This window comes from Sparus aurata, chromosome 3, assembly GCF_900880675.1.
Source record: "Sparus aurata chromosome 3, fSpaAur1.1, whole genome shotgun sequence".
NCBI lineage: Eukaryota > Metazoa > Chordata > Actinopteri > Spariformes > Sparidae > Sparus > Sparus aurata.
This window is the reverse complement of record NC_044189.1, coordinates 3,733,221-3,746,331: the sequence shown is the minus strand read 5'-3', so window position 1 is coordinate 3,746,331 and position 13,111 is coordinate 3,733,221. Positions and strand designations below refer to the sequence as shown.

At 38.2% G+C, this 13,111-nt stretch overlaps 2 protein-coding genes across 4 annotated transcripts in view; both read right to left on the bottom strand.

Moving 5' to 3' along the window:
- The window catches only part of LOC115578523 (CD209 antigen-like protein C), a 61,368-nt gene extending 60,043 nt beyond the window's left edge, over positions 1-1,325 (bottom strand). The window contains exons 1-2 of the mRNA XM_030411523.1: positions 1,121-1,325; positions 746-856 (exon numbers count right to left, since the gene is read on the bottom strand). Coding sequence (XP_030267383.1) covers positions 746-856; positions 1,121-1,265 — 256 coding nt within the window. The 5' untranslated portion in view covers positions 1,266-1,325. The remainder of the gene's footprint in view (positions 1-745; positions 857-1,120) is intronic.
- Positions 1,326-1,412: 87 nt separating this feature from the next.
- On the bottom strand, positions 1,413-12,909 carry LOC115578525 (CD209 antigen-like protein E). Of its 3 annotated transcripts, XM_030411529.1 has the most exons (8): positions 12,296-12,909; positions 11,177-11,296; positions 9,817-9,906; positions 9,616-9,711; positions 8,273-8,415; positions 7,917-8,035; positions 6,661-7,552; positions 1,413-1,877 (listed from the first exon to the last, which is right to left on the bottom strand). In XM_030411529.1, exons 1-7 carry the CDS (start codon positions 12,435-12,437, stop codon positions 7,435-7,437), a joined length of 828 nt encoding a protein of 275 aa, XP_030267389.1. In that variant the 5' UTR covers positions 12,438-12,909; the 3' UTR covers positions 1,413-1,877; positions 6,661-7,434. The 3 variants fall into 3 exon arrangements, with proteins under 3 accessions (XP_030267389.1, XP_030267388.1, XP_030267391.1); XM_030411528.1 differs by lacking the exons at positions 6,661-7,552; positions 7,917-8,035; positions 8,273-8,415 and adding exons at positions 2,886-3,007; positions 3,245-3,387 and having other exon boundaries at positions 1,413-2,448; XM_030411531.1 differs by lacking the exons at positions 6,661-7,552; positions 7,917-8,035; positions 8,273-8,415; ... (2 more) ...; positions 11,177-11,296; positions 12,296-12,909 and adding exons at positions 2,886-3,007; positions 3,245-3,387; positions 3,664-3,726; ... (1 more) ...; positions 5,829-5,939; positions 6,226-6,370 and having other exon boundaries at positions 1,413-2,448.
- Positions 12,910-13,111: the final 202 nt, after the last annotated feature.

The following is a 13,111-nucleotide window of genomic DNA, read 5'->3' as shown; positions in this document are numbered from 1 at the left end:
AATAAAAAAGCCATAAAAAGGCCAAAAAACATTTGATTGAAGTTTTGAGTGACTCAAGATGAGACATTAAAATAAAGTCAAAGTCCTCACAGAGTTTGGACAGGACGGTGACTCCAGCTAATAGCAGAGACCTCCAGAGGTTCTATAACTCACACTGCTGAAGAATCATAATGGCCTCAGACAAATATTTAAAGCCCCCCTTCAGTCAAAACTGTGTTTTTCTGCTAGTTCTTGAAACTGCTGTTGCAACTGGTGGTACCGTTGTCACATCCTAACAGACATCTGCAGTTCAAGTCACAACACTGGATATTTTTAATATTAAAACCTGGTGTTTCTTAAGGACAGTTATGGACATTTCCAATTGTGTCTGTGGTGACTAAAACCAGTTTTAACCCAAACATGATGTTGTCCTAACCATAACCAGTGTTTTTTGTGCCTACATTATAAAGAGAGAAAATTTGACCGAAACAAAGCTGAAGTTGTAACATAATGAATGTCCAGTTTTATGTCTGATGTGTGGTTTTGCAGAACCATTAACTGTTAAGTTAGGGCTGATAATAATGTAAAAAGTTTGAAAACCATTAAACATACCAGCAACGTGGACAAAACTCTGATCACAGGAACAAAGTGATACGATGGTAATAAAGATGAACATGCTACTATTGTGTTATCTAAATGAAAGAAGCCTAAAACATGACATTACTAAAAAGATAGGAAAGTTTGAATTAAAAACTGAGTCACTCACAGCGTATGTAGATTCCAGCCAACATGAGCAGATACATCACTCCCAGAGTCACTGCAGGAGCTCTGAAACACCTTCTTTTGACAGCTGCACCGTTCTGTTCAGTGTTTGGTCCTGCAGAGGAAAAATACATAGACAACATTTTTATTATGTTGGTATGAAGTTTGAAGTGACACTTTAAACTGTGGAGTGTTTGTTGCTCATTGTCATTCCCTCCATAAGAATAATGAGTGACGTTACCAGGTAGAGCCCAACCTGATGATGACCCGTAAACTGATGAATGAATTCATCATTTTAACTCAGTATGTTATTTAAAGATAGCCACACATACATTTGAGCTAACTTCCCTTTGTCAAATAGTCATCTTTTAAGACTTACTGGCTTGTTGTGACCCAAGATCAGCGTGATGCTCTTCATCCTCTAAGATCTCCACCTCCATCTCCTCTCCCTCTCCTCTGTTCTCTCTTCTGGTGAATCTCACATTGAAGCTGGAATCTGGTGCAGCAAGAATTTCTGCAGACATCTTTACAAACTGGAAACTTAACTGAAGCTATTCTTGAACAGGTTTGACTGTGTAGTTTAGCATTCTGTCTTTGAGTTGGACAGCCTCTAACACAGGAAGTGACATCAGGACAGACCACAGCTAAACACATGAAAAAACACATGTCACTTAAAATTGTTGCAAAATTAGACTTTTAATGGTTTGCTCATTGGAATAAAGACACTCATCAAATAAACAATATTAATACATTTGAAGCTACAAACTAAAGCTGTTTATTGTCTTTAAATCTTGACAGTGACTTTGAGGAAATACAAGGTTTTCACTGTAAAGCAGAAGTGTGTGTTCACATACACACATTTGTGCTGAGCTGTATTCACTGTTGCCCACACAGTTTACCCACACATACATATATGACACAGGAAATGTGATGCTGCTGGACTGTTTTTTAAAATTCGCTCTGCTACTTGCACAACTTGTGACCCACAGAGAGACAAGAGATGCAAACAGTGTTTAGGAGTGCAGAACAAAGATCCAAAATGAAGGAACAATGTTAAATTACATCTGGGTTTGATCCAGATATCAGACTGTTGAAATGAAGTTTAAATGGGGCGTTGGTTAAGACTATAAAATGTCCTTATCATGTGATTATCATGGGAATTGGACAGCAGCACATTACACAGGCTAAAGAGGCAAAACATAAACCATCAAGCATGTTTCTCTCTCCTGTAGAAGCTTCACACTGAACATTAGCAGCTGCTGTATCAAAGAGGACTCAGACACAACTTGGTATTATTTTCACATATTGAACGCAGACAGATGGAACTGAATACAAACTTATGAATCAACTAAAGCAAAGTAAAGACAAGCTTTTACTGTGATGATCCTGCAGGGCTGCAGAGTCAGTAATACACATGTAGCTGTGTTGATTCACTTCCAATCAGATTATACAGCATGTGAGGCAGAGGAACAATATGTGTGTGATCAGGTTATTGAGCATGTCACACACAATACATGTAAATGTGTCTGAGTTTACAGAGCTGATCTCAACACTCCACACTTCTGACATCATAAAATGAAAGAAATCTATTTCTCACAGATCCAGTACTTGTTTTGATGATATATACTTGGTATCCATTGTCCTTGTTGATTGCAGCATGTTGCGTACCAGTCCCATGTAGCAGGTGGTAGTCCTGATGCACTGAAGCTTTAGCAGAAAGAAAATGTTCAGCTTATCGTGGCAGAAACTTGTAATTATTTTCTATTTGAAATAAGTTGTTGAATTTTACTCACAATATTGTTCTCTTTAATTATTGATAGTTTTTCAATAAATCATTTAATATGTGTTGTAATCTTGTTTCATGTAATTTATGTGATCAGCATTTGGTGGAATAAAATCAGAAAAAGAAAGTGATTATGGGTCCACTGATTTGAAAAACGAAGATGGTTTCCCAATAATTTTGTCTCTTTAAGTTGATGATATTAATAATATTCACATCTATTGACACAGTTGAGACGTTTTCTCTTTCAAACTAATGATCCTGGAGCATATACTTTAATATTTACTATAACTGTAGTGCTGGTTGATGAAGCAGCTCCACACCTCCTCACAAATAGACATTTGTAAACTCTAAAATGTCTCACATTTCTGCCAGCGGTGATCCGTCCACCCACTTCCATTCAAAACGATTTTCTCCTGTTGACCTTTCTGTCTGTAGACCAATCCAGGACTCTTCATTCATGTTGTTCAGGTCACTGACAAATTGCTGGTATTTAACAAGAGATAAAAATAATTTCTGTTCATCATTTAGTTTTTCTGTTGTAGTAAAGAAATATTGTTAGATATAGATAATTATTAAAATGTTTCATTTAAACCAAATTACAAAACCAAGCTTTAAAATACACACAGTCTGAAATATGAAAATAATATTGAGAGGAGAACAGGTCCAGATGACAGAGTCACAGCAGGTTGAGTTAGAGGCTCTTTACTAACACACACTCACATTTTCATCTTTGTTGTTTATGACCACCAGATCTGCTCCTTTGTTCTTACAGTCTGCTCTGCTGTCAGACCACGTTCTCATCTCATTGGATCTAAAGTAACAGCTGTATCCAAATCTCTTCCATCCATCAGGACACCCCATCCCTTAATGATAAACACTTGTTTTAAAGATTCATTCTGTGTCAGATTGACTTCTCATTTCCTCTATTTAGTTTAATATGTTTCTTGATCACTACTTTCCCGATTCAGACTGTTTACTCTGTAATTTCACTCTGGATTTAATATCTCATTTGTGATGGTCTGAAATACAACATGGCAAAAAAGTTAACAACATGAAACAGTTATAATTAAAAGTTGAAGAACAGTCAGATTTGATCATGTAAATCGGCATTCCAGTTGAACATTTTCTGTTCTTCTCACCTTTTATTTTGTCCTTCAGCTGCTTTACCTCATTCTGTAATTGGCTGTTGTTGACTGTCATGTCTTGAGAAACACAACAATAGATAAACTAAATAGTTTTAAGCTCAACCAGTATTTTTGGTATTTTCTTTTTTTGTTTTGAGACTTTTTTTTTTTTTTTACCTGAAACTGTTTCCTGGAGTAGGGTGTAGTTGTTGCTCACTTTGTCATATCTGGTCTTCAGCTGGTTTTTTTCCAAAGTGACCAAAATATCTGGTGACAACCAGAAGAAAGGTGAAAAAGACAAACAAATCATCTAGCTTTATACTAAAGAACAACTACCTTACTTCCTGTGCATAATCAAATATCACTCTCTCTATTCCAACGAAGAATTTGGTTATTTGGTGTACTTATCCTTTAACTTGTCTTATTCAAAGAACTGCCTCTGATCCTTCCAGAGAGCCACAGTCTTCTTCAGCCAAAGAAGAGGCTTCAGTTGTTACTCAGTCAAATGGGTTTGCCTTTTTAGTACAATGAACCTTCTTTTTGTTTCCACAGAAAATGTTTCCTTCCTAGTACATTTGCAACAGCTGGGTACACTTTCAAAATAAAGGCACCATAACTACTTGGGTGGGTTTAGGTAGAGGTCATGGTTCGACTTGCAAAGTTCTACTTCCTTAAAAGAGTCCTTGGCTTTTAGCCTTACACTAGATTCAAACATTGATCATCTGGGTGAATTTAAAACCCATCCTATCCTCAGCCTCCTCCCAACAGCGACTTTCTGGCACTATATATAAATTAATCTGTCACTATCGCGGGCGGTGGTAGCTCAGTGGGTAGAGCTGGTTGACTGGTGATCAGAAGATCACTGGTTCGAATCCCGGCTCCCCAGGGTGGGACTGAGCTACATGTCAAAGTATCCTTGAGCAAGACACTGAACCCCAAAGTTGCTCCTGATGTGCAGTTGGCACCTTGTGAAGGCAGCCACTGCCATCAGTAAGGGTCCTGCGATGAGCTGGCGAGTCATCCAGGGTGAACTCTGGCCTACGCCCATAGAGTGAAACTGGATTTGGCCCCAGTAAGCCAAGCAACCCCTCAGGGGGATAAAAAGTGGCAACATCCCGCGACCCTCACAGATAAGCAGAAAAGAAAACGGAACTGTCACTATCGCCTCCTGCTGGTTCTGCACCTTCATACATGCTGGTACTGTTCTCACACCTATTCGAGGCAATCGGTACTCACTGCTGTCTTCTAGTGGACCTTTGGGTTTATTTCTTTAGATACATTTTAAAGCCCCTTTCAGTCAAAACTGTGTGTTTCTTCTAGTTCTTGAAACAGCTGGTGGTGGCATTGTTACAGCCAAAGAGATCATTGCAGTTGACACTGCTAACACTGGATATTTTAAAGGACACCCTAAGACATTTTTGTTTTTGTAAAGACAAAACCATGTATTTCTTAAGGAGAGCTGCAGATAACCAAGTGGTTTTGCGCCTAAATCATGAATTATTAAGAGACAAACAGAAAATTCAATCATTCAACCTGACGTTGAAACACAAAGCAACGTCAGGTTTTAACTGATCTGTGGTTTTGTAGAAACATTAACTGTTGCATCAGGGCTGATAATGATGTTGATACAAGTGTCTAAACATGAGACATACCAGCAATGTGTATAAAAGATGTGATGTAAAAATAGAACTAGTAATAAGGTTACAGACTACAATTGAAAGTACAATATTTACCTCTGTGATGTAGTAGAAGTAATCCAAGTAGAAACTACATTCAGGGCCGGTACAAAATGAGTTTGGACCAGTAGATTCTCAACAGACTGACCAGACTGGGCCAGTGGCAAGAAACATTATTGTTGGTCCCTGTTCAAGATTTCTATACATCCTCAGAGAAATGCTCACCTAACAGTGTATGGATTGTGTAGGGTTACGTCTTTGTCTTCATAAATAATGCTAACTTCCTCTTTTACACAGTGAGAGAAGAAACAACCCGTGCTGACTAGCTTTAGTGTTCATCCTAAAATGTCTCTTGGACAAAACTCTGATCACAGGAACAAAGTGATACGATGACAATAAAGATGAACCTGCACCTACTGTGTTAGCTTTCTGACAGAATCCTAAAACATGACATTACTAAATCATCAAGACATGTAAAATTGGATTAAAAACTGAGTCACTCACAGCATATGTAGATTCCAGCCAACATGAGCAGATACATCACTCCCAGAATCACTGCAGGAGCTCTGAAACACCTTCTTTTGACAGCTGCACCGTTCTGTTCAGTGTTTGGTCCTACAGAGGAAAAATACATAGACAACATTTTTATTATGTTGGTATGAAGGTTGAAGTGACACTTTAAACTGTGGAGTGTTTGTTGCCCATTGTCATTCCCTCTATAAGAATAATGAGTGACGTTACACCAGATTAGAGCACCAAGACAGCTGATAATGACCCGTAGTCAGCGGTGACTGATGGTGAACTGCTGAATTGATCATTGTCACTCAGTATTAATTTAAATATAGCCACATAAACATTTGAACTAACTTCCCTTTTTCAATAGTCATCATTTAAGACTTACTGGCTTGTTGTGAGCCGAGATCAGCGTGATGCTCTTCATCCTCTAAGATCTCCACCTCCATCTCCTCTCTCCTCTCCTCTGTTCTCTCGTTCTGATGAATCTCACATTGAAGCTGGAATCTGGTGCAGCAAGAATTTCTGCAGACATCTTTACAAACTGAAACTTAACTGAAGCTATTCTTGAACAGGTTTGACTGTGTAGTTTAGCGTTCTGTCTTTGAGTTGGACAGCCTCTAACACAGGAAGTGACATCAGGACAGACCACAGCTAAACACATGAAAAAAACACGTCACTAAAATTGTTTCAAAATTAGACTTTTAATGGTTTGCTCATTGGAATAAAGACATCATCAAATAAACAATATTAATACATTTGAAGCTACAAACTAAATCTGTTTTTTTGTCTTTAAATCTTGACAGTGACTTTGAGGAAATACAAGGTTTTCACTGTAAAGCAGAAGTGTGTGTTCACATACACACATTTGTGCTGAGCTGTATTCACTGTTGCCCACACAGTTTACCCACACATACATATATGACACAGGAAATGTGATGCTGCTGGACTGTTGTTTTTTAAAATTAGCTCTGCTACATGCACAACTTGTGACCCACAGAGAGACAAGAGATGCAAACAGTGTTTAGGAGTGCAGAACAAAGATCCAAAATGAAGGAACAATGTTAAATTACATCTGGGTTTGATCCAGATATCAGACAGTTGAAATTAAGTTTAAATGGGGCCTTGGTTAAGACTATAAAATGTCCTTATCATGTGATTATCATGGGAATTGGACAGCAGCACATTAAACAGGCTAAAGAGGCAAAACATAAACCTTCAAGCATGTTTCTCTCTCCTGTAGAAGCTTCACACTGAACATTAGCAGCTGCTGTATCAAAGAGGACTCAGACACAACTTGGTATTATTTTCACATATTGAATGCAGACAGATGGAACTGAATACAAACTTATGAATCAACTAAAGCAAAGTAAAGACAAGCTTTTACTGTGATGATCCTGCAGGACTGCAGAGTCAGTAATACACATGTAGTTGTGTTGGATCACTTCCAGTCAGATTATACAGCATGTAAGGCAGAGGAACAATATGTGTGTGATCAGGTTATTGAGCATGTCACACACAATACATGTAAATGTGTCTGAGTTTACAGAGCTGATCTCAACACTCCACACTTCTGTCATCATAGAATGCAAGAAACTCATTTCTCACAGATATAGTGCTTATATCCAGAGTTGCGCTGTCTCCATTGTCCTTGTTGATTAGAGAACGCTGCGTACCAGTCCCATGTTGCTGCTGGTTGTCCTGCTGCCCTGAAGCTGTAGCACAAAGAAAATGTTTATCTTTTAAACAGAGTACAAGCTTCTGATTAATTTTCAATTTGAAATGAGTTGTTGAATTTTACCTCCATTTTTAATAATTAATGATAATGTTTCAATAACTCATCTAATATATGTAGTAATCTTGTCTCTCTGTTTTCAGTGATTCATGTGATTCACATTTTGAGGACTGAATCAGAAAAAGAAAGAGATCATGGATCCACTGATTTGAAACACAAAGATGGTTTCCCAATCACTGTGTCTCGTTTAAGATGATAATATTTATAATATTCACATTTAATTTCTGTGACAGCCAGTTAATTTTATTGAAATGTGATGAAAATAAAAAATTAAAATGTCTCACGTTTCTGTCAGCGGTGATCCGTCCACCCACTTCCATTCATAACGGTTTCTTCCTGTTGACTCTGTCTGTAGACCAATCCAGGACTCTCCATTCATGTTGTTCAGCTCACTGACAAATTTCTGGTATTTAACAAGAGACAACAATCATTTCTCTGTTCATCATTCAGTTTTTATATTGTAATAAAGAAATGTTGTTAGATATGAATAATTAAAATGTTTCATTGCAAACAAAACTACAAACCCAATCTTTAAAATACACACAGTCTGAAATGTGAAAATAATATTGAGAGGAGAACAGGTCCAGATGACAGAGTCACAGCAGGTTGAGTTCGAGGCTCTTTACTAACACACACTCACATTTTCATCTTTGTTGTTTATGACCACCAGATCTGCTCCTTTGTTCCAACAGTCAGTTCTGCTCTCATACCACGTTCTCTTCTCATTGGGTCTAAAGTAACAGCTGCATCCAAATCTCTTCCATCCATCAGGACACCTCTTCCCTTAATGTCAAACACGTGTTTTAAAGAAAGAGTTCATGTCATTCTGTGTCACATTGACATCTTGTTTCCTCTACTAAGTTTAAGATGTTTCTTGATCACCACTTTCCCTATTCAGGCTGTTAACTCTGTATTTTTGCTCAGGATATAATATCTAATTTGTGACGGTCTGAAATATAATCTCAAAAAACGTCAACATCTTCAATCAGTTTTATACCATGGTCTGGGTGAATACTCGATTCTGATTGGCTGGAGGGTGTAGGTTAAAAAGTGATATATGGACACCTACTAAGTAGTTCCAGTCAAATTGACTGTTCACCGCTGTAAATTAATGCGCTAGCTGGCGTATCAAATCTGAATATTTTATTTCCAGCACTGAGTTCAGTCCGTGAGTCCTTCAGTGTCTTATCCTCTGAACACCACAGGGTGGCGACTGTAACACACAAGCTGCAGAAAGTTCACTTCCCCTCTAAACTTACTGATATGCAAATAATCTCACATCCCGTTCGCTGTTCAGCTCTCTGCTTCAGGCTGCAGCCACAGTAACTTTACACACGGCCGGTCATTTGTTCGTGGAAATCTTGCTATTGATTTGGGGACAATGACATGACTGGTTAGCTAGCTAATCATGTTAGCTAGCATACTGTCAAATTATATTTACTGTTTGTCAACCGTATGCAATGTTATTGACTTTGAATCTTGCTAGCATAGCGTTAGCTTTCTGGCTCATGGCTGAGCGGACTAGAATATCTCCCGTTGCCAAGTCGTATCTATGATCCGTCCTATTTACTGGAGGAGTGAACAACGTCTCTGTTGCATAAGAATCTTACGGGAGAGTAATGATTGTTCCAGGTATTAGTCAAACCCTCAGGCGTTACCAGGGAAACTAAGTTATGGCTTGTGAAAAACTTTATATTTTGATTGTAAAACGCATGAAAATGTAAATTAATGGTCCGAATTTCTTTTCTTTGGCAAGTGACCATGGTATAAGCGGGATAATGCCCTTCGAGGTGTCCATTAACAGGAATGAATCGGACTTCACGGAAGCAACCGTCCGACGCGAAGCGCCTCCGCGTCGTCCGATTCATTTCTGTTAATGAACACCTCGTCGGGCATTATCCCTTACATAATAAAAAGATGAAGCACAGTCAAGTTGTATCATGTAAATTCACATTACAGTTGCACATTTTAGATTTTTCTCACCTTCAATTTTGTCCTTCAGCTTCTGTAACTCATCCTGTAACTTACTGTGATTTTTACTCAGGGTTTCATAACTGCTCTTCAGCTGATTGTTGTTGACTGTAATGTGTGAAATAGATTATCAGTGAGATAAAACAAACATTTTGCAGAGAATTTGATCCTGTATATTTGGTATTTCCTTTTTTGTTTTGAGATTTTTTTCACCTGAAGCTGTTTCCTGGAGTTGGGTGTAGTTGTTGCTCAGTTTGTCGTATTTGTTCTGCAGCTGGTCTTTTTCCAAAGTGACTGAGATATCTGGTGAGAACCAGAACAAAGTAAAAAACACAAACATATCATTGTTTCTTTATACTAAAGACCAACTACCTATTTTCCTGTGCATAATGAAATATCATTTTCCATATTCCAAATTAGAGTTTTTTTTGTGTGTGTTCTTGTGCTTTTACATATTCTATGCACAGACTTCCTAGAACTTTATATGATTATATTCCATCACTGTCGCCCTCTGCTGGTACTGCTCGTTCACACATGTTGTTGTCCTGCCTGGGACACAGACCAGCATTAGACCAACATGTTATCAGCATCAAGGTACACGCTTGAATGTTATAACTCAGACTGCTGAGGAATCATAATAGCTGCAGCCGTATATTTAAAGCCCCCCTTCATTCAAAATGGTGTTTTCCTTTTGTTCTTTCAGTTGAATATTTGTTCAGGTTGAATTTTCTATGTCTGTATTATCACAAGCTGTGCTAATGCACTGCTTAACCACAAAAAAGTTTGGTTAAGTTGAAGAAAATGTTTTATTTTTAACACCTGTTGTTGTCAACACACTCACTGATAGAGATGGTCGAATAAAAATAGCTTGTTTTTGATCACCACAAAAACCACGATGTACACAGCATGTGAGCGCAGCTGAGCGGCGAGAATTTTCGCTCCCCGCGTACGCGGGTGTTCACTCCTTTGCTCCACCGCTCAAAATTATACCAGACAGCTCTGCTCAAAGACCGCTCTCCGCTCACCTAAAATTTAATTCGCTGTACGCTAGCTCAAATTTAAAAGAGGGAGCAATTCCTGACGTTGCACCGATATGACCTGTCTACTTGTTTTTCGAAGTATTTTACAAACTCCATCTCTCAACGAATGACCTCAGATGTAGGCTAACCCTTGAAGGCACACGTGCGTCTGTGTGGACTTGTGCATGTCTTAGACTCGTGGAGAGCGGTATCAGAACGGAGGTTATTCTGGAGAATATTCTTTACAGTATTTCTCAGTGTTTTGGATTGTTGCAATACTAATGACATACATTTGCATAAAGCAAGCATAGTTGTTCACTCCCATGTTGAAAAGAGTGAAAATATCCCTTTAAGGTGCATTTAGAACAGATTGAAAATACGTGATTGATTTGAGATTAATTGCACATTTGTTACCATTGACAATAATACGATTAATCGCGCTTAAATATTTTAGTCGTTGAGAGCCCTAATTCATTTATAATGTTTTTTTTTTAATTTATTTATTTATATATATGTGTGTGTGTATATATGTATATGTATTTTTTATATATTACAATATGTGGAAAGGACGATGATTGCAGTCAGCATCAGGAAACACAGCACTCCAAGACAGAATACAGCAGAACTGAACTGCTTTCTTTGGACGGCTGGAGGTTGTTTCTCATTCTGCGGTCCTAAAGTGACAAACAGACAGAGAGCATCATTCCCCTCTGCTACAAAGACGTTTTACTCTGTGGTTTCATTGTTTTGATCTGTGGTGACATCTGTGCACAACTTTGAACAAGTTGTTTTAAAGTCCTAACATTAGAAATATATTAAAAAATATCACTCAAACACTATTGTATAAACCAAAACATGAGCTCATCTTAAATGTTGAGTCATAAATAATCATTGAATTGCACAGCTGAGCTTCAGCAGAAAGTGTGTTACAGCTGTGCATCACCTCTTCAGCCTCTCTCACCCTCGACTCTGGACTGATAATGATCTTCAACAGATCTTGACATGCAGCACTTCACTTCTTCCTGTCGTGCCATTTCCCTTACTACCCTGTTGTAAAGCTGTCTGAGCTGGAGATGATACTTCCTCAGATCTGAGAAAGCTGTCTGATTGTTAAATGTTAGTAAAACCAATAGACATGATGCCAAAAAGTCTTGACTATTAGATACATGTTGTGTCTGAAAAGAAACAAACCTTCTGGAAAGTTGAGCTTAATTGGAACCAAAGAACGTGAACAGAACACATGAACAAAGGCCTCTACTCAGAGAGCTGTGGTGCATGTTAATCACAAGGCACAACATAATCCTAATAAAGAACTACTGGAAGGAAATATCCATAAAACACAAGGTCTCATGCAGAAAATGTAGGTTTATAGAAAGAAACATGTATGCTGATGGGTTTGTGTAAAGATCTAAACTGAGAGTTTACATGATTTAAAGGGCACACCCACCATCAGACAAGACAAGCATTATTATTATTTGAAAGACCTTTATTACCTTAATTAAGCAGTAGTTAGATAGGAAAAACAGGTTACAGACGGGGGGATGTGACATGCAGCAAAGGACCTCTGCCCGGAATCAAACCAGGGTCGGCTGCATATATGGAATGCACTCTAACCACTCGACCACCTGCGCGCCAAGTATTATCATGATGATTTGTCATAGTTTCTCACTTACCTCCGTCATGTGACTGAAAATAATGTATTCCAATATCGTCTGCACTCTCGTAAATATCCACCTCATTTTCCTGCCACTCCTCCTTTCTGGTGTATCTGACCTTCTTGGATAAATCCGGTTTGGCATAAATATCTGTCGACATCTTTAGAGGACTGAAAGCGTTAAAGAGAAGCTGCACTTCACTTACTTTTACTGCACTGTGCTGATCTGTTACTATGCTGCTGTACGTGTATAATACGCAACACTAACTATTGTAGATAAACACAATAACGTAGTACACTGTACTGATGCTGCTGGCAGTGTTTCTTGGTCCAACGTCCGTCTGGTGTCCGCTGAAAACATTGAGGAAGTAACAACATGCAGAGAATCAAACATACCCTCCCTTTCATTCACTTGACTCTTTATGAAAACATTGTGGACTTTATAACAGCTAGACAACAGAACTGTCTTATCTTTAGATTTATGATAACATTTAGATAAACTATGAATACACACAGAATAATTCTATTGTTTCTTTGTTTAAACAATAGAGTTTAGAGGTACAAGGTTTCAGGGTTTTCGATAGATCTGCTTACACTAATTCACACAGTGGTTGACTGCTTCTCTCTCTCTCTCTCTCTCTCTCTCTCTCTCTCTCTCTCTCTCTCTCTCTCTCTCTCTCTCTCTCTCTCTCTCTCTCTCTCCGAAACAGGAAATGTTGGTTTCTAAGTTGTTTTTATTTATAGGTGTTGGCTTATAGAGAAACTAAAACAGTTCTCCAACAAGTTTAACAAAGTGAAGATTTTACAATAAATCATTTAATTTAGACGTTGAAAC

Bases quoted from the DNA above. Each gene is read 5' to 3' on its own strand.
- LOC115578525 (XM_030411528.1), bottom strand. From the start codon at position 12,437: ATGTCGACAGATATTTATGCCAAACCGGATTTATCCAAGAAGGTCAGA. The intron at 9,907-11,176 runs GTAATATATAAA...GGTTCTCACCAG, and splicing joins CATCGTCCTTTCCACATATT to ATATCTCAGTCACTTTGGAA. The intron at 9,712-9,816 runs GTGAAAAAAATC...CACACATTACAG, and splicing joins ACTCCAGGAAACAGCTTCAG to TCAACAACAATCAGCTGAAG.